The sequence below is a fragment of the Juglans regia genome, chromosome 2 (genome assembly GCF_001411555.2).
Source record: "Juglans regia cultivar Chandler chromosome 2, Walnut 2.0, whole genome shotgun sequence".
Classification (NCBI taxonomy): Eukaryota; Viridiplantae; Streptophyta; class Magnoliopsida; order Fagales; family Juglandaceae; genus Juglans; species Juglans regia.
The window spans coordinates 3995668-4020039 of NC_049902.1; the positions used below are offsets into that span (position 1 = coordinate 3995668).

General features: G+C 35.7%; 3 protein-coding genes and 1 pseudogene across 3 annotated transcripts; all 4 read left to right on the top strand.

Moving 5' to 3' along the window:
* Positions 1-139: 139 nt before the first annotated feature.
* On the top strand, positions 140-3317 carry LOC108999279 (two-component response regulator ARR5). The gene is made up of 5 exons (XM_018976150.2): positions 140-584; positions 672-748; positions 935-1012; positions 1301-1371; positions 2763-3317. The coding sequence occupies exons 1-5, from the start codon at positions 422-424 to the stop codon at positions 3064-3066; spliced, it is 693 nt and encodes a 230-aa protein (XP_018831695.1). The 5' UTR covers positions 140-421; the 3' UTR covers positions 3067-3317.
* A 5538-nt stretch (positions 3318-8855) lies between these two features.
* Positions 8856-11665, top strand: LOC108999278 (formin-like protein 8). Its single transcript, XM_018976149.2, has 2 exons — positions 8856-9842; positions 9944-11665. Exons 1-2 carry the CDS (start codon positions 9019-9021, stop codon positions 11256-11258), a joined length of 2139 nt encoding a protein of 712 aa, XP_018831694.1. The 5' UTR covers positions 8856-9018; the 3' UTR covers positions 11259-11665.
* Positions 11666-14106: 2441 nt separating this feature from the next.
* On the top strand, positions 14107-20437 carry LOC108999281 (protein EDS1B-like). The gene is made up of 2 exons (XM_035686563.1): positions 14107-14587; positions 20249-20437. The coding sequence occupies exons 1-2, from the start codon at positions 14240-14242 to the stop codon at positions 20261-20263; spliced, it is 363 nt and encodes a 120-aa protein (XP_035542456.1). The 5' UTR covers positions 14107-14239; the 3' UTR covers positions 20264-20437.
* On the top strand, positions 15884-17899 carry LOC108999280 (annotated as a pseudogene).
* Positions 20438-24372: the final 3935 nt, after the last annotated feature.

Genomic DNA, 24372 nt, shown 5'->3' on the forward strand with positions numbered 1-24372 from the left:
TGAACACCTAGGAGTAAGGACTGTACCAAACCCAAGCATATGGTATAAGTTGGGTGAGTCCGACTATTTACTGCTAAATCTTTTGAATATATTGACAGGACAACGGAGTACAAGACAAGCGACTCAGGACCGGATTGTTCTCTCTCTCTCTGAAGAAAATCTTTCACATTTGGATCCTCAGAATCTCAGCTTTAGCCTTTTTCCTTAAATTAAAGCAAAAGCCTACCCACATGCCACGCCCACATACTCTCTTTCTCCTCTCGTATCCACCACCTCTCAACCCAAAAGGCTATAAAGTCATCCACAAAATCTCCCCATCCCTTGCTCTCTGTTTTTTCTTCTGTTTCCACTCTTTCTACGCAGACCCATTTCAGCGAGGCTAAAGAACACTTTTTGACTTTTTAAGAGGATTTTCCGGCGAATGGCGATTACCGGCCAGGTTTTGCGGAGAAACTTGCCAGAGAATGTTGAGGTTTTTGATGATTCACCTTCGGGTTCGCTAGAGCTGCACGTTCTTGCGGTGGATGACAGCGTCGTGGACCGGATGGTCATCGAAAGGTTGCTGAAGATCTCTTCTTGTAAAGGTGAGCGAATTTAATTAATATTTGTTGTTTTGGGAAAAGATTTGGGTTTTGATTGTTTTCTGAGGCCGGTCGGATTGGAATATGCAGTGACGACAGTAGAGAGTGGGACAAGAGCTCTGCAGTATCTGGGGTTGGATGGAGAGAAGGGCCCGGTTGGTTTTGATGTAAGAAACGAGCTTGGACTCGGATGTATTCACTTTGTTTCATTGCTAAGAAAGTGTGTGAAATCTCTAAAGAAAAAAAGAAAGGAAATTTTTTTACCTTTTCTTTTCTCGCGTTTCTTCAGAACCCGATCAAATATTCAAAGATTTTCTTTTTTGGTGGAGTGACTCTGATAGCTATGATTACAGGGCTTGAAGGTTAATCTCATAATGACTGATTACTCAATGCCAGGGATGACCGGATATGAATTGCTCAAGAAAATTAAGGTTTGTATTCTATTTTGTCCTGTCCTTTTTCTTCTTGTTATTCTAATTCTTTTCAATGGGACTTAAAACGAAAGGATAGGAAAGGAGAAATTAAACTTCTTTTTTGTATTTTTATCTTCATAATAGGTTAGAGAGCTTAAGTTCCTTGCATGTGAAAGTTTCAGCTCAAACAAATTTCCTTTTTCTACTTTGTGCATGCCTGCATTTTCTCAGCAAACAGATAATAACTTCTAAAGGCAATGACAAAAAAATATTAAGGGTGTTTTGCCTACGGTTGCTTTCAAGCAGGGATCATCGGTTTTGAGAGAGATACCTGTGGTGATCATGTCATCCGAGAACGTCTTGGCTCGTATTGATAGGTAATTTCTCTGTTCAATATTTTCTACTTGCATTAATAGTAGATGCATAATTGACATGAACTTACATGTAAATGCACGATGATTCTGGATCGTGGGCTTGTTTTATTAATGAAAAAAAAAACAATATAGTGACCTTGATGTTTTTTAATGGTCGGTAGGAATTCAAATATGTTGAATCTGATGATTATAAAATAACTATCTCTGTACAATACTCATTCTGGTTGTGCATGATATAGTTGATATAGGAATTATAGGCTGAATCTGTATAATTCTGAATCTGATCTTGCCTGAACGTCTTGTTTTATAATATTTTGATATTGATGTAATATAAGTTAGGGGCAATTATACTTTACAATCCCAAACTATCACCTCCATTACAATGCACACCCTAAATTATGAAAAATTGTAATGTGCATCCTAGACTAACCAATAAGTTTATATGGCATATTTGGGGAATTTTCGATGGTTAAAATTATGCCATGTGACCTATTCATTCATCTTAATGATCAGATCCTAACTGAGAGTGTCATTTGAACTCATTGGTAGTTTAAGGCGGTAGTTCGAGGCATATAGTCTAGTTTCCCCTATATTTATATTGGATATCCTACACTTTAGTGAAACAGAGTTTTGGTATAGCATGTTCCAATTTGGAGAATTATGCATTTCCAATCCTAGATGCCACCATTAAAATCCTGGTATAGTGTAATTGTATCATGTTCTTCTTGCAAGAGTATGACAACTTTTTGTACACCTCTTTTTACAAACTTGTGTAAATTGGAAGGTAATTATACAAAGCAGTCATCTTAGTGATAGATTACCAGTTTGGATGATGGTGCAAATTGCAATTGGGAAGACGGCTCCTTAGTTATCATTATTCATCATCCCCAAGCAAGTTCAATGTAATAATAACAGGCATTCTTCCAGCTCTGCATAGGTCCTTTACAGTCCCAACCACTTGGGGCTGGTAGCTTGAATTCATTTATACTCTTTTGCTGTGGTCTGGTTCTTGCAGTTATGCCTCAAATTGGTGGCATGTATTTAGAATAGAAAATATTCTAGGAGTGTAGTCATTAACCTCTGTCGGACCAATCGGTGGATTTATTGGCTTGGCATCAACCGTCCTCTTTCTGGTTTCCATTCAATTCAGATATAACTGTTAATATCATAACATTTACTTGGGCGTTGGAATTCTAATAAACTGTACTTGTTGTCTCTTCAGATTAGTGAGTCGTATGAAATAATTGAAGACGATTATGATTAATTTCTATTAGTTTGCTGTGTGAACATGACTCTTCAACTGCTGAAGTCAGTTTGATGTTTCTATACTGGTGTTAGTATCGGTTGAGTTATTGGGATACTGGCTAACGGCTCGTTCTATCACTGTTTAGCAGGTGTTTGGAGGAAGGGGCAGAGGAGTTTCTACTTAAGCCTGTAAAATTGTCAGATGTGAGACGTTTGAAAGATTTCATAACCAGAGGTGAAGGAAAGGATAGTGGAGAAAGAAGCAATCATAAGAGGAAGCGAGAAGATGATTACGCTTCCTCATCCTCTCCATCATCGCTGACATCACCATCACCATCACCTCCATCTTCCTCCTCCTCCGTACTCTCGGCATCGCCCTCGTCGTCATCTGCATCGTCGTCGTCATCATCTGCGCGAATGTCAAAGAGGGCCAAACTACGTAACAAAGATTGAATTACTGTCTCTCTTATCAGAATATAAATTTTTTTGTTAGTCTCCATCCTCCATCCTCGATCCTTGCCGAGTGTTTTTGTTTGGTCGGAAATGATTTCTTTCTAACGTGTGGAATAGGGACCAGGAATAGAGAAAAAGTAGGTACAAGAATCAGATCTAGCAGGACATCATTTGTTTTTACCTCTTTGGTCGTGTAAATATGAATTTCGTCTTATAGTTGAAGGAGTTTATTAATCATTGTTTTGGTTTAATGTTACTTCTACAAATCATTATCTATAAACTTGATGTGTGATTTATAAACTTTTTGGCTCCGAATTTTTTGGGGGGAGGGGATACTGTGTCAGGTTTTGTATCTGTTTTCTTCTGCACAGTTAACCACTTGGAACGTTTAGCTCATCATTATAATTTTTTTAAATTTTAATATAAAATATAATAAATAATTTAATTTTTTTAAATTTTAAAATAATAATAATATTAAAAATAATATTTTATTCAATTTATCTTAAAATTCAAACGGATTATAACACAACTATCTATATATGTTTCAGAAGAAATCGGATACAAAACCTATTTCTAACAGATATAACGTAGTTTCAAACCATGTTTGCTAAAGAGAGACGAACAGCTACTGAAGGCGAGGCATCCATCCCCTTGGTACCTTGGTAGTAATGTTGACGAAAACCAACTTCTGGGTAGGCAGTTTTGAACTTTACAGAGATGATAAAAAGCTCTACCATACCCATCTAAGTTGTGCTGCTGGATAACTTCTTACCCAACTTCAAGTCTCCTGAAAGAGTGTAAACATTTCTTTCACATTATACTCTATTTTGCAGTGTTCCAATCTGGAATAGACCAGTGCATGCGTGTTGTTAATCTTGTATTAGATCTAGATGGTGAGGTAGGACTAGCTACTTGTGCCAGTCTGTAATCATATAAACGCAATATCTGCTTAGAACTAGTATTCTGAGCTCTTCTCTGATGCTAAAGATTCCATGCATAAATATTTCTCCAATTTTTTTTGGCCTCCTCATCTTCAGACATTTTAAACGTTACTGCTGAACACTTGAAAGCTTACCAATCTAAATAATGATAGTCTTTTACAATTAAAGACAATGATTTTACCCTTTCGTTTTCTCTCTCCGGACCATTTCCTCTCTACCCAAGCAGCTAACAATCTCAGCCTTTTCTCCCAGGGGAGGAGCCGACTCCCTCCCTCTGCTTGTCCAGCCATCGTCTGCCATGGTTATCAATTTTTTTCTGGTTTTTTTTTTTCTTGCTTTCTAGCGATAGTACTAAGATCTTCTTATCTGCTGCCTTCTGATCTTCTACAACTGGCACGCACCCCACCATCAGACTCCCCAACTGCCGATCTGTCGGACGGAAAGAGAAAATTATCAAAACGAGTGGTGCGTGTGTCTCACGCGCAGCTGCTGTGCCAAGAGGAGTTTTCTGCCACCATATGCGGCTGCATGAGGGTCAATGGCTTTAGATCTCTTAGATTTTCACCTCTTCCTTAGTGTGGCGCGTGATCCGCATGTGCCACCATCGCCAATAATGATCCTCGACTGGTGTATCGGTTCATCTTCATGTTGCTATTTTCCTATGTTCATATTTTTCCTAACCAATGATCAAAATAAAATGGTCGTGATAGTCTCATTCAACCGGACCAGACCAATGATCAAAATAAAATGGCGACTTTCCCTTTATATGAAATGAGTTAGAGTTGAGATTAACTTGAGAATCCACTATTTTATTTTTATATTCTGGTTTTACTTTTGTTTGCTTTGAGATAATTATTGGGTACTTTCACTCTATTAAATCCTGTATCTTTATAACGACTTAATTTAATCTATGTCATGTTTTTCTTGAGAAAAAAACAAAAGAAAGCTCACCAATCTGCTCGAATCCAGATTCAATTTGAGTAGAGATCTTTTTCTGATGTAACAAAACCTGAACGGCGTGAACGCACTTGAAAGCTATGCTACAAGGCATTAGGAAGTCAAAATGCTATTGGTTTCAGATATCTGCATAGGATGCCTGAGGAATCTAACTTATATGCTTTTACTCCTATTTCAATCAAGATCATATTCCAAAATCTGTGGGCGGTCTAGACCATTAATGGGCTGTAAAGCTTTCCAGGGGCAGGCTTTAAAATTGGATGGTTGGCTCAGTAATTGGCTCCCAACCATTATGCATGTAGGCACAAAGGATTAGTAATTTCGCATCAAATCCAAAGATTTGAATTTTCAAAAGATTTGTTTTTTCTTCACCAGAGACAATCCAGGTCCCACTAGTAATGATACAGGCAATGGTTAAAGATGTAAATATCGTATAAATATTTAAAAAAAAATAAAATTTATTATTAAAAAATTAATTTTTTTTTTATATAAATCTCATATTTATTTATTAAAAATTATATAATATTTACATATTTTATAACTGTAAATATCATTTACTATATAAAAAAAACCAAGAATGATAGTGCTTGAAGTTAAAAAAATTTTCGAATGTCATTTGAACATATGCTATTTCTCGTATGGAAGAAGTATGGAACAGTTATTGGGTAAACGGTCGGTGACACAACAGGCAGAAAAACTTATACATAAAAGATTAGCATGTGTTAAATAATAATAATAAAAAAAATCTTCTACTAAAGTTTTTTGTTTGTTAGATATCAAATGAACTGGACCCATTGAAAGTATATTGTCAAAAGTAAATGAAAGAGATAAGATACTGAACAGATAAGTCAAAAAGAAGGTTTTTTATTTTTTATTTTTCCTATAAGTAAAAAGAAGTTACTGACATACTAAAAGGTAAAAATGATATAAAAAATAAGTATGACTTAGCAATTCTAAAGAAAAAATGAGATCTTAATAAAAAAATAGGGGCTATTAAACTGTTTTCCTTTCTAGAAAGAGAAACTGCAGCTTTTTTCTAGAAAAGTTACTCATCCTTTCTATCTTTGTTTCTACCGGTGAGCTTGGCTCACATCTTCCACTCCGTTTTATTTTTCCCCTTTAGTATCTGTCTGTTAATAATTTTTTTTGTTAGTGTTCTTAATCCTTCCTTTTTATCAGACTGGTTTTGGTAAGATCTATTGCACTCTAATGTCCGTCCGTCTGCCTGCACGCACCCCACCACGCAACTCCCAACCATTGATCTATCGACTGGGATGAAGTGGAACTACGGCAAAAATCTCGGCGTGTGACCCTCACATGTGGCTCATTTCACGGGTGGCTACATGCGCCGTATCAGTATTTTCACTACCTCAAGATTTTCTAGATTTGATCCACCTCATTTCACAATCAGTGGTGCGTGGTCTTCACACGCCATCACAGTCAAAACTCGATTGGTTGCAGTCCAGACAAATGTTTTGAATACCGTGTCGGAAGCCGTACCAGTCAAGGCACTGGAAAGAAATATTTCGATACCGGTACCGTTTCGGGATAATCGATATATGAATAAATTATATATAAAAATTATATTCTAATATAATAGTCTATATATGAATAAATTATATGTAAATACATATATATATAAATTATAAATAATCAAGTCTGAATTGAGAGTCAAAAAATAAGCTTGTAGTTTGAAAAAATAAAAAAAAAGGAAGGCCGAAATATAGGCAGGTACATGCCGAAATTGAGACTGGTACGACCGGTACCTGCCGGTATTTGGGCCGGTACGAAACATATGGGGTACTTGTACTGGCCTAGCGGCCGGTACGGAAAATTTCTGCCGTACCGGTCGGTACAGTACGAAATTTAAAACTTTGGTCCTGACCATTCGATCTCGGTCTTCTTACTATGTTTTCATTTTCCCTAATCGTTGATCTTGAAGCAGGGAATACGAGCCTCTTTAGAAAAATTTTTAGGAAAATAAACTGCAATGACCTTCAACATCTATCGCCCTCAATGACAGCATCACAGTTCGTACCGTTGTGCGAGTTATAAAAAACCGTCATTTAAGACAGTTTTATTTACAGGTTATAGGTGGGGAATAAGTTTCTAGTCCCAAAATCTGATTTGTTTTCTACTTATGTATTATGGTTGTTGTAATGGAGTATTTGTTGAGAAATCTCACCCTTCATCATGTATCTCATTTTTCTTATGTTAATAATGTATATGCTTGATTTAGAAAAAACAAAAAAGGGGCTACTAAAAACGTGGGATGAGCTTACAACTCTCCAAGTAAATACTTCTCTACATTCTCTAGGGACCCTCTTCAGATTTTTACAGGAAAAAATCAATGAAGGGTCTGCTTTTTTGGTAACGACCAAGATTTCCTATAAATAATCACTACCCAAGACTCTTTCTTCATTTATTTGTTTTTTTGAATATCTTTTAAGGCAATTGGGGCCTGATGAACTCTGATCGATGGGATAGTTTACTCAGCCATATGGCAAGTTGGCAACTTGGACAAAGTGGGTGACCAACGAATCATATATCTTAGGTTCCTAACCTCTTTACAAGTCACCTAGAGAGTGTAATATATAATTTATTATGAGATTAATTATATTTAAAAAATAAATTAAAATATTAATATTATTTAATATGTCAACAGTATTTGTTGTGCGTAAAAAAATAAACTTATAAATTGATTTGGATTGAGAGGGGCTATCCATCCATCCATCCATTTCATTTCATCTCATTTCATTATTACAATTTTCATAAACTTTCACATAAAATATAATAAATAATTCAATTTTTTCAAATCATAAATAATATTTTAATAATATTTTATTCAACTTTTAACTTTCATATCAATGCATCTCATTATTATAAATTTCACAAATTTTCACACAAAATAGAATAAATAATTCAATTTTTTCAGATCTCAAATAATATTTTAACAATATTTTATTTAATTTTTAACTTTCATATAAACTCATCTTATCTCAGCTCACTATCCAAACCTAATCTTATTCTTTCTTAAGCCATGATTGGATACAGAAACAGTTTAATTTCATCTAATCTTATCTCATCATTACAACTTTATCAAATTCTCACACAAAATATAATAAACAATTCAACATTTTCAAATTTTAAAATAATAATAATATTAAAAAAATAATAATTTAACAATATTTTATTCAACTTTCAACTAAAATATCTAATCTCATCTCACTATTCAAATGAGGCTGCGTTTGGTTCCTTAACTTATCTCAACTCATCTCAACTCATCATTACAACTTTTTCAAATCCCAACACAAAATATAATAAACAATTTAATTTTTTCAAATCTCAAAATAATAATAATATTAAAAAATAATATTCTAACAATATTTTATTATCTCAACTCAACTCAACTCAACTCAACTCACTTCAACATCCAAACACAACCTCAACACCCATTACTTCATATCATTGAATTAACAACAATGGACATGCATACAAATGAGGCAGGACGGCTAGACTTCCACATCCACATTAAGAACAAAACAAGAACAAGAAAACATAGCAAAGGATGTGCACAAATGTATTTGATAATCCCAATGAAATTAGGCTTAGGGGACGGCTTATTATTCTACATCTACTAATCACAGACTTGCCATAATTTCCATCTGGCTGCACCTGGAATTTACACTTTTAACTGTAAGGGTGCAGCACATTTATTTTCACAAGGCAACTGCCTCTGAAGAGGAACTAATATTCCAACCAACAACAACTACTACCTTCATTGAAATTGTCAGTACTCAGCAACCAACACTAGACAAATTATTTTGGACAATTTAATATTTATTCATATAGCCACAAGCAGCAAACGATCCAAGAAATACCTTTGTTTTTTTCAGTTTTCCTGCTAGAATTTTTCCAAGTTCTCAACAGCATGATGGTTCAGCCATGAACTTTTCTTTATTTTGTTGTTCTTCTCCTGCATTCTTTCTGTCTCTTCTTAACTGATTCTTCACCTTTGAGTCCATTCACGACATCTCTAAAGCTTATTCTATCAATGCCGTCCCCATCTCCATCCTCAAATAATGCAGTTGTGAAAGCCATTGCTGCCACAGCTGCAACTACTCTAGTTGTTGTTGGGATTTTCCTTCTTTTGTTCAAAAGATTTGTAATTGCTCGACGTCACAAGAAAAAGAAAGCAAGTACAATCTTTCTTCGAGAAGATGATGAAGTGAATCTTGGAGAGTTCATGAACTTCGGAGGAAACGTGAAAGGATTGATTGTTGAGGAAAATGGGGTGGATGTTCTTTATTTGAGGAAACTAGAAGGTGGGCAACTTGAAACTTCTTTTCCCAAGGTAGTATTCAATCCTAGTTTTGAAGATGAAAAGGAAAAGAGGGTGGATGTTAGAGTTGAAGGACCAAGAAAATCTCAATCTCTGGAAGTTCCATTGCTCTCTGAGTGTTCTGAGGGAATTCCTCTTGAAGTAGTGAAAACAGTATTGCAAATCCCAACCCAACCAAATATTTTGGAGAAGGAAACTCGAACACCACCACCCCCTCTACCAAAGAAGATTCCACTGCCACCTCCACCACCTCCGCCGCCGCCGCCACCACCACCATTTCTTCCAGCTAAAAGAAGTCTTGCACCTCCACCTCCACCTCCACCTCCTAAGGTAGGGAATTCGGTGTCATTATTGAAACCCCCACCAGCACCTAGAACAAAAGCAAACAACAAGAGCTGGGCAGAGGCTTCAGTGGGGGAGAGCTTGAGAATGGCAGGTACCGGCCAAAGGACGCTGAAGCCGCTGCACTGGGACAAGGTTATAGCTAATGCTGATCATTCAATGGTCTGGGATAAGATCATTGACGGATCTTTCAGGTACTTGTGCCTAATATTTTTCATTTCATACCTTTATAGTTGTCCTGCAATTGATCATTGTCTTATCTGTGCCTGTTAATTATTTTGTATGTGCAATTTAGATTTGAAGATGATCTTATGGAGACTTTGTTCGGATATGCTAATACCAAGAACAAATCCCTTGAAGGAGGTTATGTCCTGCCATCTTCAAGCAAGTCTAACACTGCTACACCAACTCAAATCTTCATCCTGGAGCCACGAAAATCACAGAACATAGCAATTGTGCTAAGATCGATTGTAATCTCGCGCAGAGAAATTCTGGATGCCCTTTTTGAAGGCCAGGGACTCGGTGCTGATACCCTTGAGAAACTCACCAAAATGGCTCCAACCAAAGAGGAGGAAGCTAAAATCCTCCAATTTAATGGCAACACAACTAAACTTGCAGATGCTGAATCTTTCCTCTACCACATCCTGAAAGTTGTTCCTTCGGCATTCACTCGTTTCAATGCAATGCTTTTCAGAACAAATTATGATCCTGATATCCTTTACCTTAAGGAGTCCTTGCAAGCGCTTGAGTTAGGGTGCAAGGAGCTAAGAACCGGAGGGCTTTTCTTAAAACTTCTTGAAGCCATTCTCAAGGCTGGCAACCGCATGAATGCTGGAACTGCTAGAGGCAATGCACAAGGTTTTAACCTCAGTGCTCTTCGAAAGCTCTCTGATGTAAAAAGCACAGATGGAAAGATTACTCTCCTTCACTTTGTGGTGGAACAAGTAGTTCGATCCGAGGGTAGACGTTGTCTGATCAATCGAAACCACAGCCTTGGCAGAAGGAATGGTCAAAGTATTGGCACAACAAATTCAGATAGCCTAACAGCAGAAGACAGAGACAGAGAATCTCTAATGCTAGGACTACCAGTGCTGGAAGACCTAAGCACTGAATTATCTAATGTGAAAAAGGCAGCCATCATCGAATATGACAATTTCATTAATATGTGCTCCACACTAGGTGGTCGTGTAACAGAAATTCGACAGCTTATGAGAAATTGTGGCAATGATGAGAGAGGTGTTGGATTTGTGAGAGAAACGAAAGGATTTCTAGAAGAATGTGAAGAGGAGCTTAAGGTGGTTAGAGGGGAGCAAACACGAGTTATGGAGCTTGTTAAGAGAACAACAAAATACTACCAAGCAGGAGCTTCCATTTCCAATGACAAAGGGTCACACCCACTTCAACTATTTGTGATGGTCAAGGACTTCCTCGGAATGGTCGATCAAGTTTGTGCAGACATTTCTCGGACGATACAAAAGAAGAATGAGACTGCACCTCTGGGATCTTCACCACCCTCGACAAAAACTCCGTGGAGATTACCAAATTTCCACTCACATTTCATGTCGGATATGTCTAGGACATCTTCCAACGAATCTGATGACGATTTCTGAGGAGAATAAACGACCAATTATGCAAAAAGTTGACTGGAAAAACACAACTAGAAGAAGATTTGGTATAAAGCCATCTGCAATAAGAAATGTAGAGTCTAGAAGTAAATCAGTCATCACAACTGCTGAACATGATGTCTCAATGGGCAAAAGCAAAAACTCATCACTCATATCAGTAATTTTTTTGTTTTTTGAAAATAGGTTATTAGAGAAAAACAATAACAATGATGCTTTCCACAATTATATACTTCCCCACAAAAAGGGAGCTCTGACAGGAGTTCCAATGCAAAGAACCTCATGAAGGAGCAGGGGAGACCGTACCATGGAGGAGAAGGAAGAAGAAGATGATGCATTTGCTACATGTATAAAATCAAAATCACGAAAAAAAGCAGTATTAATCGGGGAATCGAGCTTGGGAGGAGAGACAGAGAGGCTCTTCCCCTCCCCATAGAGGCACTGGACAGTTGAGAGGGTTTCACTTTTTTTTTTTTTCTTTTTAATATTTATATTTGAAGTCCAATGTTTTGAGAGACGTAGAGAGTAGAGGAGAAACAGAGGTAGAAAAGGTTATAGAAGTCCATGTACATAATTTAAAGTCAAGATGGAGTCTTGTCATCTTATTGAATTTGAGTCGGTCTTTTATCGGCCATGGCAACCCATGCACGCTGCCTCCAATCTCATGGGAAACACGAATCTGCTATTGGAAACTGTAACAAGTTTCATTGCATTAAGCACAGACCCTTCAGAATCTACATCTTCAGTACTCGGAAAGGAAAACTGGTGGCCTTGAGAGTTTACACTTATTGTTTTTTAATATTTTTATTTTTAAGTCCCATATTAATTTGATTCGTTTCGAACCAAACCAAAGGACCTTTCGTAGCGCTGCCGCCCATTAACGACATGCTTTTAATTACTTTATCTTCTCCTTAATACTATCCTTAATTTATCTGTCTCCCTTCTCTTTCAATCTGACCATGATCATGGAGGCACTTGGGTTAATTAAATGAGTAGAGAGAGAGCCCCAAAGTGAAATAAGAATTATCTTTAAAAGTGATAGCAAACATTACCATAAAATGAAAAAAAAAAAAATTAAATTGATGATTAGAGGGAAAAACGATTGATTACGGGCCAGGTCGAAACAGAAACCACAAGGCCTAGCCAAAATTATGACCAAAATAGTGACATGCATGTGTACAATGTTGTCCCAATCCAAGTAATTTCCACACTTTCCTGCTATATTTGTGCCGATCTGCCTTCTTGAGATAGTCCAATCCTATCAACGTGGAATTTACCGACTCAGTATCTTCAGACTTGGACTCACCTGCATCAATTATATATATACTATATTTTATAAAAAAATTTATAAACTAATGTGATTAAATTTGATGTATTAGATAATATTCTTATAAAAGAACTTTACGCAAAATATTTCTCTTCATTAATTAACTTACAATGACAAATTAGATGGCGATGGAAAAGAATCGGAAGTTAACGCCTTGTTTGTTTTCTAAAAACATCTCATCTCATCTCATCTCATCATTACAACTTTCTCAAATCCCCACACAAAATAAAATAAACAATTCAACTTTTTCAAATCTCAAAACAACAATAATATTAAAAAATATATTTTAACAATATTTTATTCAACTTTTTAACTTTAATCTCAACTCATCTCATCTCATCTCTGAAAACAAACGGGCCTTAAGTCAAGTTACAAGAAACTTCCAAGAAGATATCATGTCCTTGATCACTCATCGGCTCATCAGGCTCTTTATTATCTTAAAGCATGCGAAGGTCAATGATTGTTTAATCATGGTCGACTCTTCTACTTGAATTAGATTTCACACTATATATAGAGTAGTACTGTTGATCTTAATAAGTTCTGGTTGAAGTTTCTTGTTTCAAAGAACCAATGTTCACTTTATTTATTATTGTCTTATTACTTGTATTGAAAAGTTCCTTGTTTTGAGTCTTTGACCCGTTCTTTGAAAAGTTCCTTGTTTTGAGTCTTTGACCCGTTCTTACCAAACCAAATTAAGGACCTTTCGTAGCACTGCCTTCCATTGACAACATGCTTCTTGTTCTACACGTCGATCGATATACATGACTCCAATTCCTTCATCTTCTCCATGAGTATTCCTTTCCTGTCCTTTCTCTGTATCTCTCCTCTTTCAATCTGATCACCATGATCATGGAGGCACTTCGAAGAAAAGATAGAAACATAAAGGGTGTAATTGAATAGGGAATTTTTTTTTTTAAGTAGAAAATAGATGAAAATGCTGACAAAGAGAGCACACGAGCAGAAATCCATCAAAGTATGAGTAGTTCTAAAGTGGAAACTTTATAAGTTTTATGTCTTAGAATAAGAACAGATCATCAAAACACAAGTCAAGCATGGAAGTATTTTCTCATTAATATATAACTTTCAGATGACACAGATGGCGATGTGAACTATTTTTTTTTTTTTAAATATTTGTTATGCCAACTTGGAAAATTAGAATCCGAAGTCTTAAGTCAATGTACGTATAGAGCTTCACCTAACAGTCTCGTCCAATGGTTCCTCAAAACAAGAAACTTCCGAGAAAGATATGTCCCTGCTCACTCGGCGACTCATCAGGCACTTTATTGGAGGATCAAGCATAACTTTGAGTAAAATACATTTGACCTGGGTAAAACCCTTTTAGGGTTCCAAGTATTCTCCAATTATTCCCAAGCCAAGTCAAGTTTAGGTTGGTGAGAGTAGGGTTTTTTTTAAAAAAAAAAGGAAAAGAAAAAGCAAGTCAAGGTCAATGCATGGCTCTTTAAACTTTCATGACAAAAAAGCTCACCACTCAGAGCCATACTTCACACACTATAATCTCCTACTAAGGGGTGTTTTCAGTAAGTTCAAACTGATTCGTTTCTTGGAGCTCGGCTTAAAAGAGAAAAGCTCTGTGATCGTTGTCAACCTGCAAATTGCAAAAGAAACAAAAGAACTCCGAACGATGGCTGGTGGAGGAAGGCTCGGAGATATCATAAAAATGGATGAAGAGCTTATTATGAAAACTTGCTCTTCTGCCATGAACGCTCACAAGTTTCCAGGGAACCCCTTTACTTTTGAGAAAATCCGTGCATCATCAGATACTTATACGTCCTTCATTTTCAGCTTTGCTGGATCTTGGTCCATAAGCGATTGGCAGCTTGCTCAAAAACCTTTTGGAGAAACCCAGATCAAAACTGAACTGTTTCCTTCTCTTAGAAGTATAGGCAACGATGAATTTGCCATGGTTAATCAAGCTTTCCAGCAGAGGTTCGAGGAGCGGATCTTGGGGACTTCAGATTTCCGAGCTAAGGTACCATAATTTGGGTCGTTTTCTGTTGTTTTGTTTTTAACTACCACTTCTTTGGTTTCTACGGTGAATTCTGCAATGATTTGCTGACATGTGTTCTATTTTTGGAAAACATAAGCAGCCTGCTATTTTCATCTATCCCCCCATTTACCAATCATATATTGCCATATCTGTAGAACTTATGAATACGTCTTTTTAATTAATAGCTGAAAGTAGTACGTATAGGATTCTTTGTTGAATTGGTTTGCAACTTGGATTATGTAATTAATTCAGATGTTAACAAATCATAAAAAAACAATTTCATTATTCATAATTATGTAATAAATTCACAGATACCAAGCAATAAAGGACAAAAGAGAGGTTGCCTAAGGAAGGAAGGTGGATTGGGGATAATAAGTGTAGAAATAAAGTATAAACTATACTTTATACCATGAAGTAAAACTATGCAAAGTAACAATTTTTTGTAATCCTTGAAATAATATTTATGAAAAAAACTTAAACCTCTTCATAAGAATGACTATAAGAAAGTAGGATACTTACTTATTCCAAATGAAAAATTCAGGTTGTGTTTGGGTAGTGAGGTAAGTATTCTGTGAATAGTAATGAAAAACTAATAAAATAATATTGAATAATAGTAAATAGTAATGAAAAATAGGTGAAAAGTAATAATAAAAATAATGAATAGTAGTGAGTTATTCTCATAATACCTGAGAATATTTGAGAATGAGTAATGCTATACACCACATTCTCATTCTATTTTGATCATACTAAGTGGTATGTGGCACATTCATCATCATTAGATGATAAAGAAGCATGTAACAAATGATCATTTAATGGTAATAAATGTACTACATCATACTTAGTGGGATGAAAATAAAATGTTAGTATGGTGTATAGAATTTTCCTTTGAGAATACCTTCCCAAACTAGGCCTAAATCATAATGTACTGAAAAACCTAAATCTCAACTTTATAAAGAGAAAACAGAGTTCTTAGAGCTGTGCAAGTGATCCTAAGCTAGCACCAAAACAGACTGTAATGGAATTGGAAAACATATAACATCTTGTATTTGACTACAAGTACATAATTCAGGTGGAAATGGCCATGCAAGAATCTGTGAAAGGGGGGAAGCAAATGGTGTTTATAGGACACTCCACGGGTGGTTCAATTGCCATCCTTGCAACACTTTGGTTCCTGGAAAAATACTCCATAAGACAAGATACCTCGCCTCTTTGTGTGACTTTTGGATGTCCTCTAACTGGTAATCACATATTTTCCCATGCTCTTAGGCGAGAGAAATGAGCTTCCTACTTCAAACACTTTGTCATGAGATATGACATTGTCCCCCGGATCTTGCTTGCTCCTATCCCATCCATTGATCACAAAATTCCACCAATCTTGGAACTCTTTGATGCAAAATCCAAAAATCCTGCACTTCAACACTTTGGCAATATCACTACTCAACAGGCGTCAGATTTTTTTATAACTGTAATGAGGAATGCATCGGCCATGACAAGCCATGCTGCCTGCAAACTCATGGGGAACACAAATTTTCTCTTGGAAACTGCAACCAGCTTCATATCATTAAGCCCTTACAAACCCTTTGGAACCTACATCTTCTGCACTGGCAACGGAAAATTGGTGGTGTTGAGCAACCCAGATGCTATTCTGCAACTACTATTTTACTCTTGTCAATTGAGCAGGGAAACTGATCAAGAGGTAGACATTGCCCGTAAAAGTCTTCTGCAACATTTTGTATATGAAGATGAACTGCAAGAAAGCTTACAAATGCAAGATGTACACAATCTTGACTTGAACCAATTGGGAACCCTCCCACTGTCTGTAGAGGTAGGAGGTGATAGTGCCACACTCAACTCAGCCTTGAATGACCTCGGATTGGTAAGCTCTCTTTCTTTTACTTGTTATTACCAAAATTATTCATTGGAGTCCAAACAAATTCGATAGTCTGGATCTCTTGAAAGGATTTGATGTTAAACTTTCACTTGCTATATTGGTTTTTATCTAATTAGGCTTTTGAATAAACTAATAATTAATCTTGGTATCACAATAGATGCTTTTTAGTATTTGTTCTTATTTATTGTGTATGGGCGTTTAGAGCACGAGAGCCAGACTGTGTCTTCGTGCTGCTGGAGAATTAGAGAAGCGAAAGCGGGGAAACGAGGATTATATCAATGGGAAGAAGATAGACATCGACAAAGCAATGAAGGAGCTAGAAGACTACAGAGAGAAGAGTGCGCTTCGGAATTTAGGCTCTTATGATGCCTTCAAACTTCAAAAACACTACAAGGACTTCAACGCTACTGTGAAGAGATAAGAGCTAGCAGGTATATGGGATGAAATCATCGAGATGTTAAAAAGATACGAACTCCCAGATGGATTCGAGGGTGATAGGGGTTGGGTAGAGCTCGGAACGAGGTATCGCCGCCTTGTTGAGCCCCTGGATATCGCCAACTACTATCGACAATCCAAGAACGAAGACACAGGAGCCTATATGAAGAGGGGCAGGCCAAAGCGTTACAGATACACACAGAGATGGCGGGAGCATGCTGGCAAGATGGCTACCGATGCCAGTGGAGAATCCACTTTCTGGGCAGAGTTAGAGGAGATCCGCAGCAAAACTGGTAGCAGGGAAGGGTTTGAAGAAATCAAGGATAGAGTTTTAAAGCTAGAAGAAGGTGTGTATAAATGGGTTTGTGGCGGTGACTTGAATATGGATGTGTTCTTGGAGGAATCCACCCTTGTGAAGTGGTGGAAAACACTTCCTGACGAGCATAAGAGTAGATCTCACCTTTCACGATTCATGAATGGATAAATAAACGGAGATTTTGGCTGTTGAGTGCTGACCCCTGCCTGTGTATTTTTAAATAAGAAATCCGTTATGAATATAAGGTGTGTTCAAATAGAGTCTCTCTGTTCGTTGTAGAAATAAATGAATTTCAACAGTTTAAGGCAAATGTGAATTCAGTTTTGTGAATCATCCTTCTTGTAATCAGTAGTGCCTTCATGGATGCCTGGGTGGAAGAAGAATATAACTTCACTCTGAATATTTACAATCCATAGGTCAGTGAAAAAGGAAAACTACGTTACCTCGATACATAGCCACTCAAGCAACTTCACTCTGAAAGGTAGATGCCACCCTGAATCTTGGTCTATCATGCAAAGGCCCCCATATTATGTCAACATGCTAAGATTCATCAGGCCAAAAAGAATATAACTAAAAACCAAGAAGCACAGTCCATAGGAAGGTACATACCTATGGAACTTTTTTCTTTTGTTGTATTCTCGATGCTCGTGAAAGGAACACCTGATTGGAGACTGCAAAACTATGACCAAAAGTGCTACAAAGGAACCATTATAGACACATTTTGTTTGTATTTTAATGTTCAGAGATGTGCCAATTATTTGAAACCAATGTTTCTAAAAATATCTCAAGCTACCTATCGAGCGAACTTTCTGTTTCACATATTTTCTGATTGCAAGCAGTGCCAAGAATTTTTTTAGAGGGCGTTTTCACTTCGACTTAGGCCTATCGGCCCAAGCCTGCGCTCTATAGCCCAAGCCTCATTAAAAATTCACCAAAAAATTATAACACATCATTGTCGGGTTGAGTCATCAATTTGGGCTAACACACCAGCAAAACACTCCACACACCCAACAAATGGGTCATCGCAACTGCATGAACATGTCTCGATGGGCTAAAGCAGAAATTTCATTAAAAATGCTAACTATACTTAAAAAAAACTTACAAAAAATTTAATTCTTCATGTGCCAGCTATTGACATATTGAGAGTTATTAAATTTAAAAGTTGAGTTTCAAAAACAAATTGACAAAATGAATATTATAAGTAAAATTATATGTACATGCAGCACTACTCAAAATTGATTACCCATGTGATCACTAAATTATTTGCTTTTATTTTCTTGAATATAGGTCTTTAAAGAAATATATTACAATTTATAATTGTTGTATTAATTTTATTTTTCAAGTGTTATTTTATTCTGTATTTTACTGAGTCCTTCACTATGTCCTTGTTTGTAATTTCATTCTTTGTATTTTTACTTTACTTCTTGTAACTAGTATAAATAGCCGTGTAAAATGGTTTACCAATTAATTCATTTTATTCAAAAGTAATTTACTTCAACCCGTGTCTTCACATTTAATATGGTATCAGTAGTATTCTAGAGACTTTTGCTCGTAACTGCGATTTTTTCCCTTTTTCTCTCATGGCTTTGAACTCTTCGTCTTCGTCTTCGTCTTCGATTTCGATGGCAGAACCTTCGAGTCCCTTCTTCCTACATCCATGAGATAGTCCTAGTATTGTGCTAGTTACTCAATCTCTCAATGGTGATAACTATCACTCGTGGTCTCGATCGATGCGCATGACTTTGTTCGCGAAGAACAAGTTAGGGTTTGTTAATGGAAGTGTTCTCAAACCTTCAAATCCGACCGATCCAACGCTTGCTTCTTGGATACGATATAATAACATGGTAATCTCTTGGATTCTTAACTACGTATCGCTTGAGATTTCTGTTAGTATTCTCTACATCAATACAGCACATGAGATCTGGAATGATCTAAAGGAGCGATTCTCTTAAAAGAATGGCCCCCATATTTTCTAGTTACAAAAGTCGATTTCGACTCTTTTTCAAGGTCAGTTGAATGTTAGTGTTTATTTTACTAAGTTGAAAGGTCTTTGGGACGAGTTAATCAATTACAAACCGAATCCGGTTTGTTCTTGTGGAGCTGTTCCAACTCTTAATTCCTATGTTCGACAAGAGCATATACTTCAGTGTTTTGTTGGTTTGAATGAGTCATATGCCTCTGTTAGGGCTCAGATTTTACTAATGGAGCCATTGCCTCCTCTTAACAAGGTTTTTAGCCTTGTCTTACAAGAGGAACAACAGTGTGATATTTCAATTCTTTCTGTTCTTTCGCATGAGAATCATGCTTTTGCTGTTAAATATGAGACTAATCATTTGTGAAGTTTGTGCTGAAGAAGGAACGCCCTGTTTGCAAGCATTGCGGTCTTGTTGGCCATGTTATTGAGAAGTGTTTCAAACTACGTGAATTTTCTCCTAGATACAAGTTCAAGCCACGACAGCAGTCCATGGCCAATCAAGTTGTCTCTAACAACACTTCTTCAGTTGCATATCCTATTTCATTAACTGAGTCTCAATATCAACAATTATTGGCTATGCTTCAATCATCTGATCCTGCTATGTCATTTGAAATTTCACAACACACTGCTAATGCAGTTTCCTCTGTTCAAATTGTTGGTATAGGCACTTCTGATTTTTATACTTCATTTGTGTTTTCTTCTACTAGTGTTATACCTACTAATCTTGATTCTTCTTATTGGATTCTTGATTCAGGAGCCACAGATCACATGGTTCCATCCACATATTTTTTTCCTCCTTTGCTCTAGTTATTAACACCTCAGTCAAGCTTCCAAATGGCCAATTTGTATCTGTTACACATATTGTCATTGTTCGAATTTCTAAAGATTTAATACTTAGAGATGTTCTTTGTATTCCAGTTTTTTCTTTCAATTTAATTTCTGTTAGCAAGTTAACATCAAATCCGACTTGCTGTTTGTCTCTCCTTTTTTTTTTTTTTTTTTTTTTCTGATCTTGTTTTTATACAGGACCTAATTCACTAGAAGTTGATTGGAGTGGGTAGACACAAGGGAGGCATTTGCCTTCTTCAACAATCAAGCTCTTCTCTTAATGATTTACTTGACTCTCAATCTTTACTTGTATCTTCTTCAAATTTAGCTATGTTTGCTTGTTCAAAGTCATCAAAACATGTCTTATTTGAACTTTGACATTATAGATTGGGTTATCCTTTTGTTTCAAGGATGAAATTACTAAATAAAGTTCTTCCTGATATGTTAGAAACTGACCTTCCATGCCTTGTTTGTCCTCTGGCCAAACAAAAAAAAAAAAAAATACATTTTCCTAATAATCCTCATTTCTCTATATCTGCATTTGATTTAGTTCACTGTGAAGTATGGGGGACCTTTTTCTACTCCCACTATTGAAGGTCACAAATTTTTTCTAACAATTGTTGATGATTGTACAAGGGCCACATGGATTTATCTTTTAAAATGCAAATCCGAATTTTCTTGTCTCATTCCTCAATTTTTCAAACTTGTTAAAACACATTTTCAAAGAAAAGTTAAGAAAATTCTTATTGATCGTGGTACTGAATTTTTTTTAACATCATTTCTTAAATCAAAAGGTGTTATACACCATTTAAGTTGTGTTGAAACTCATCAACAAAATTCTATTGTTGAGCGTAAACATTAACAGATCTTGAACACAGCTAGGGCTTTAATGTTTCAATCCAATTTGTCTATTCCTTTTTGGGGAGATGCAATTTTCACAGCTACTCATCTCATAAACAGATTGCCTACACCTATTTTAGGAAATAAATCACCTTGTGAGTTGCTTTTTCAATTCCCTCCTACCTATGATCATCTCAGAACCTTTGGTTCTATTTATTTTGCATCTTCTCTACTTAGATCATGATCTAAGTTTGATCTTAGAGCACGATAGTGTATATTTCTTGGTTATTCTTTGGCATAAAGGGCTATAAGCTCTTAGATCTTGCTACCGAACGTAGTTTTGTTTCAAGACATGTTATTTTTCATGAGCATGTTTTCTCTTATAAATCTTTTGTTCCTTTACCATTTGTCTCTCATTCTAACTTAACTTTAATGCATTTTAACTCTAATCCATTTTTTTTCCAAAATAAACATAAATTTTTTATCAATATCATGTGCCTTCAACTATGCCTACTGCTGAAGATTCCTTACCTCCAGACATAGTTTCTCCTACTGTTGAGGATTATTTTCCTTCAGATTTACCCCTTCCCACTTCATCACAACTCCATACTGATCTTGAACCAGTCCAATCATCTACTGCTTCTCTTCTTATCCGTAAATCATCTAGACTTAGAGGAGCTCCTGGTTACTTGCAACATTATTATTGCAACTCCCTTACTACACACTCTTCATCAAATTTCACAGGTTCTATTCCCATACCAGCAGGTACTCAATATGATCTTCATCACTCTGTTTCTTATCATAGGCTATCTCCTAAACACAAATCCTTTGCTTTAGCTATTATTGTTGATATAGAGCTTGAGTTTTATTATCAGGCAATCAAGCACTCTCATTGGAGAGATGATATGGCTACCGAGATTGTAGCCTTAGAAAATAATAATACCTGGATTGTTACCTCTTTACCTATTGGAAAAAAGCCCATTGGATGTAAATGAGTCTATAAAATCAAGTATAAAAATGATGGTTCTATTGAGCGTTACAAAGCAAGATTGGTTGCTAAGGGGTAAACTCAACGTGAGGGTTTGGACTATTCTGAAACATTTTCACCTGTAGCAAAAATAGTTATTATTCGTACACTTCTTGCCATAGATACTGTTAAGAATTGGTATTTGATTCAAATTGATGTAAATAATGCATTTTTATATGGTGACTTACTTGAAGAAGTTTACATGACTCATCTTCTTGGTTTTCATACTAAGGGGGAGTCTAAAGTATGCAAATTAAATAAGTCCTTTTATGGACTGAAGCAAGCATCTCGTCAATGATTTTCCAAGTTCTCTAATGCTCTTCTTGAACTTGGTTTTAACCAATCAAAAGCTGATTACTCCTTATTTACCCGTTCCAATGGTAATTCTTTTATTGTACTCCTTGTGTATGTTGATGATATATTGATTGCAAGTAATGATTCACATGTTGTTGATAATCTGAAACTGTTACTACACACCAAGTTTAAATTGAAGGATCTGTGGCATCTTAAATACTTCTTTGGTTTGGAAGTTGCACGGTCTCTTCAAGGTATTTCTTTGTGCCAGCATAAGTATGCACTTGAAATATTACAAGATGCTGGGTTTCTTGGTGCTAAACCAACTTTCTTTCCGATGGAACAGAATGTGAAACTTAGTAGAGATATTGGTGCTTTATTAAGTGATCCTATTGTTTTTAGAAGATTAATTGATTGATTGTTATATCTTACCATCACAAGGCCTGATTTAACTTTTTTTGTTCATCAGCTTAGTCAGTATATGGATAAGCCACGTGAGCCTCATTTATAAGCTGCCTACCACATTTTACAATATGTAAAATCAACTCCCGGACATGGTTTGTTTCTTCCAGCTAATTCTTCTCTCCAGATTAAAGCCTACACAGATTTAGATTGAGGTTCTTATTTTGATACATGGAGGTCTATCACTGGTTACTGTGTTTTTCTTGGAGATTCTTTGGTGTCTTGGAAATCCAAGAAACAACAAATAGTTTCACAATCATCTGCAGAAGCTGAATACCGTTCGATGGCCACTACAACTTGTGAAATTGTTTGGCTTCTTACCTTACTTTCAGATTTTCAAGTTTCTCATTCTAATAGTGCTCATTTGTTTTGTATATCACATCTGCTCTCCATATTGCCGCTAATCACGTTTTTCATGAGCGCACAAAAAACATTGAACTTGATTGCCGTTTTGTACGGGACAAGCTTCAAGCTGGAGTTATTAAGACATTCATGTTGCTTCTCAACATCAACTTGCTGATGTTCTTACTAAAGTTTTGGGCAGCTAACAATTCTCTGTTTTGATCCCCAAGATGAGAGTTCATTCCATTTACTCTCCATCTTGAGGGAGAGTATTACAATTTATAGTTGTTGTCTTAATTTTATTTGTCAAATGTTATTTTATTCTGTATTTGACTGAGTCCTTCACTAGGTCCGTTCTTTGTAATTTCATCTATTTTGTATTTTCATTCTTTGTATTTTTACTTTATTTCTTGTAACTAGTATAAATAGCCGTATAAAATGGTTTATCAATTAATTATTTTATACAGAAGTATTTTACTTCAACCCGTGTCTTCACATTTAATAAAATACAACAACAATGATCGATGCTGCTTTCTAGCTAGGTTTTTTAAATGCACGAGATAGAATTAGTCCTACCAAATGGGTTATGCAAGGGCTATCGTCATATGGTTATAGTTCTTGGCCATTTTGCATTAATTACTCTCAACTCAAACTCATTTACAGCATCGTCAACTTTATATGATTGGTTTGGATGTAAGAAATCTTTTAATTCATTTTATTTTCTATAATGATTATAATTTTTTTAAATATTTAAATAAAATAAAATATATAATTTAAATTTTAAAAATTTTAAAATAAAAATAATATTTTATTTAACTTTAAATTTTTATATCATTAGTGACTATCGCTTGCTCTTTCTCACAAACAGGACAGTTGAGAGCTGTTCACTTTATTTATTTATTTATTTATCATTAATCTCTGTATGGGAAAGTTCCACGTTTTGAGTCTTTAACCCGTTCTTACCAAACCACAGCACCTTTCGCAGCACTGCCTTCCCGACATGCTTTTTGTTTTACACGTCGACATAACATATACCCTTCAATTCCTTTATCTTCTCCACGTTATTCCTTTTCTGTCCTTTCTCTGCATCTCTCCTCTTTCAATCTGGAGATATTAGAAATGATATTATAATGAGATAAACAGTAATAAAATAATTTATAAATTATAATAAAATAATTTAAATTATGATATTTTATTAAATTTTAAAAATTAAGAAAAAAAAATTAAATAAAAATATTATAAATTTAAAATATTATTAGAATATAATTTTTTAAATTATATTTATTTTAGAAGTTGAAAAAATTGAATTATTTTTTATGTTTTGTTTATAAGTTTAAGAAAGTTATAATTATTAAGT

What these genes read in the sequence shown, in the direction of transcription:
- LOC108999279 (XM_018976150.2), top strand. Translation starts at nt 422, where the DNA reads ATGGCGATTACCGGCCAGGTTTTGCGGAGAAACTTGCCAGAGAATGTT. An exon ending in AATTGCTCAAGAAAATTAAG is followed by an intron (nt 1,013 to 1,300) that starts GTTTGTATTCTA and finishes GCTTTCAAGCAG; the next exon opens with GGATCATCGGTTTTGAGAGA. An exon ending in GTCTTGGCTCGTATTGATAG is followed by an intron (nt 1,372 to 2,762) that starts GTAATTTCTCTG and finishes ACTGTTTAGCAG; the next exon opens with GTGTTTGGAGGAAGGGGCAG.
- LOC108999278 (XM_018976149.2), top strand. Translation starts at nt 9,019, where the DNA reads ATGCCGTCCCCATCTCCATCCTCAAATAATGCAGTTGTGAAAGCCATT. An exon ending in ATCATTGACGGATCTTTCAG is followed by an intron (nt 9,843 to 9,943) that starts GTACTTGTGCCT and finishes TGTGCAATTTAG; the next exon opens with ATTTGAAGATGATCTTATGG.
- LOC108999281 (XM_035686563.1), top strand. Translation starts at nt 14,240, where the DNA reads ATGGCTGGTGGAGGAAGGCTCGGAGATATCATAAAAATGGATGAAGAG.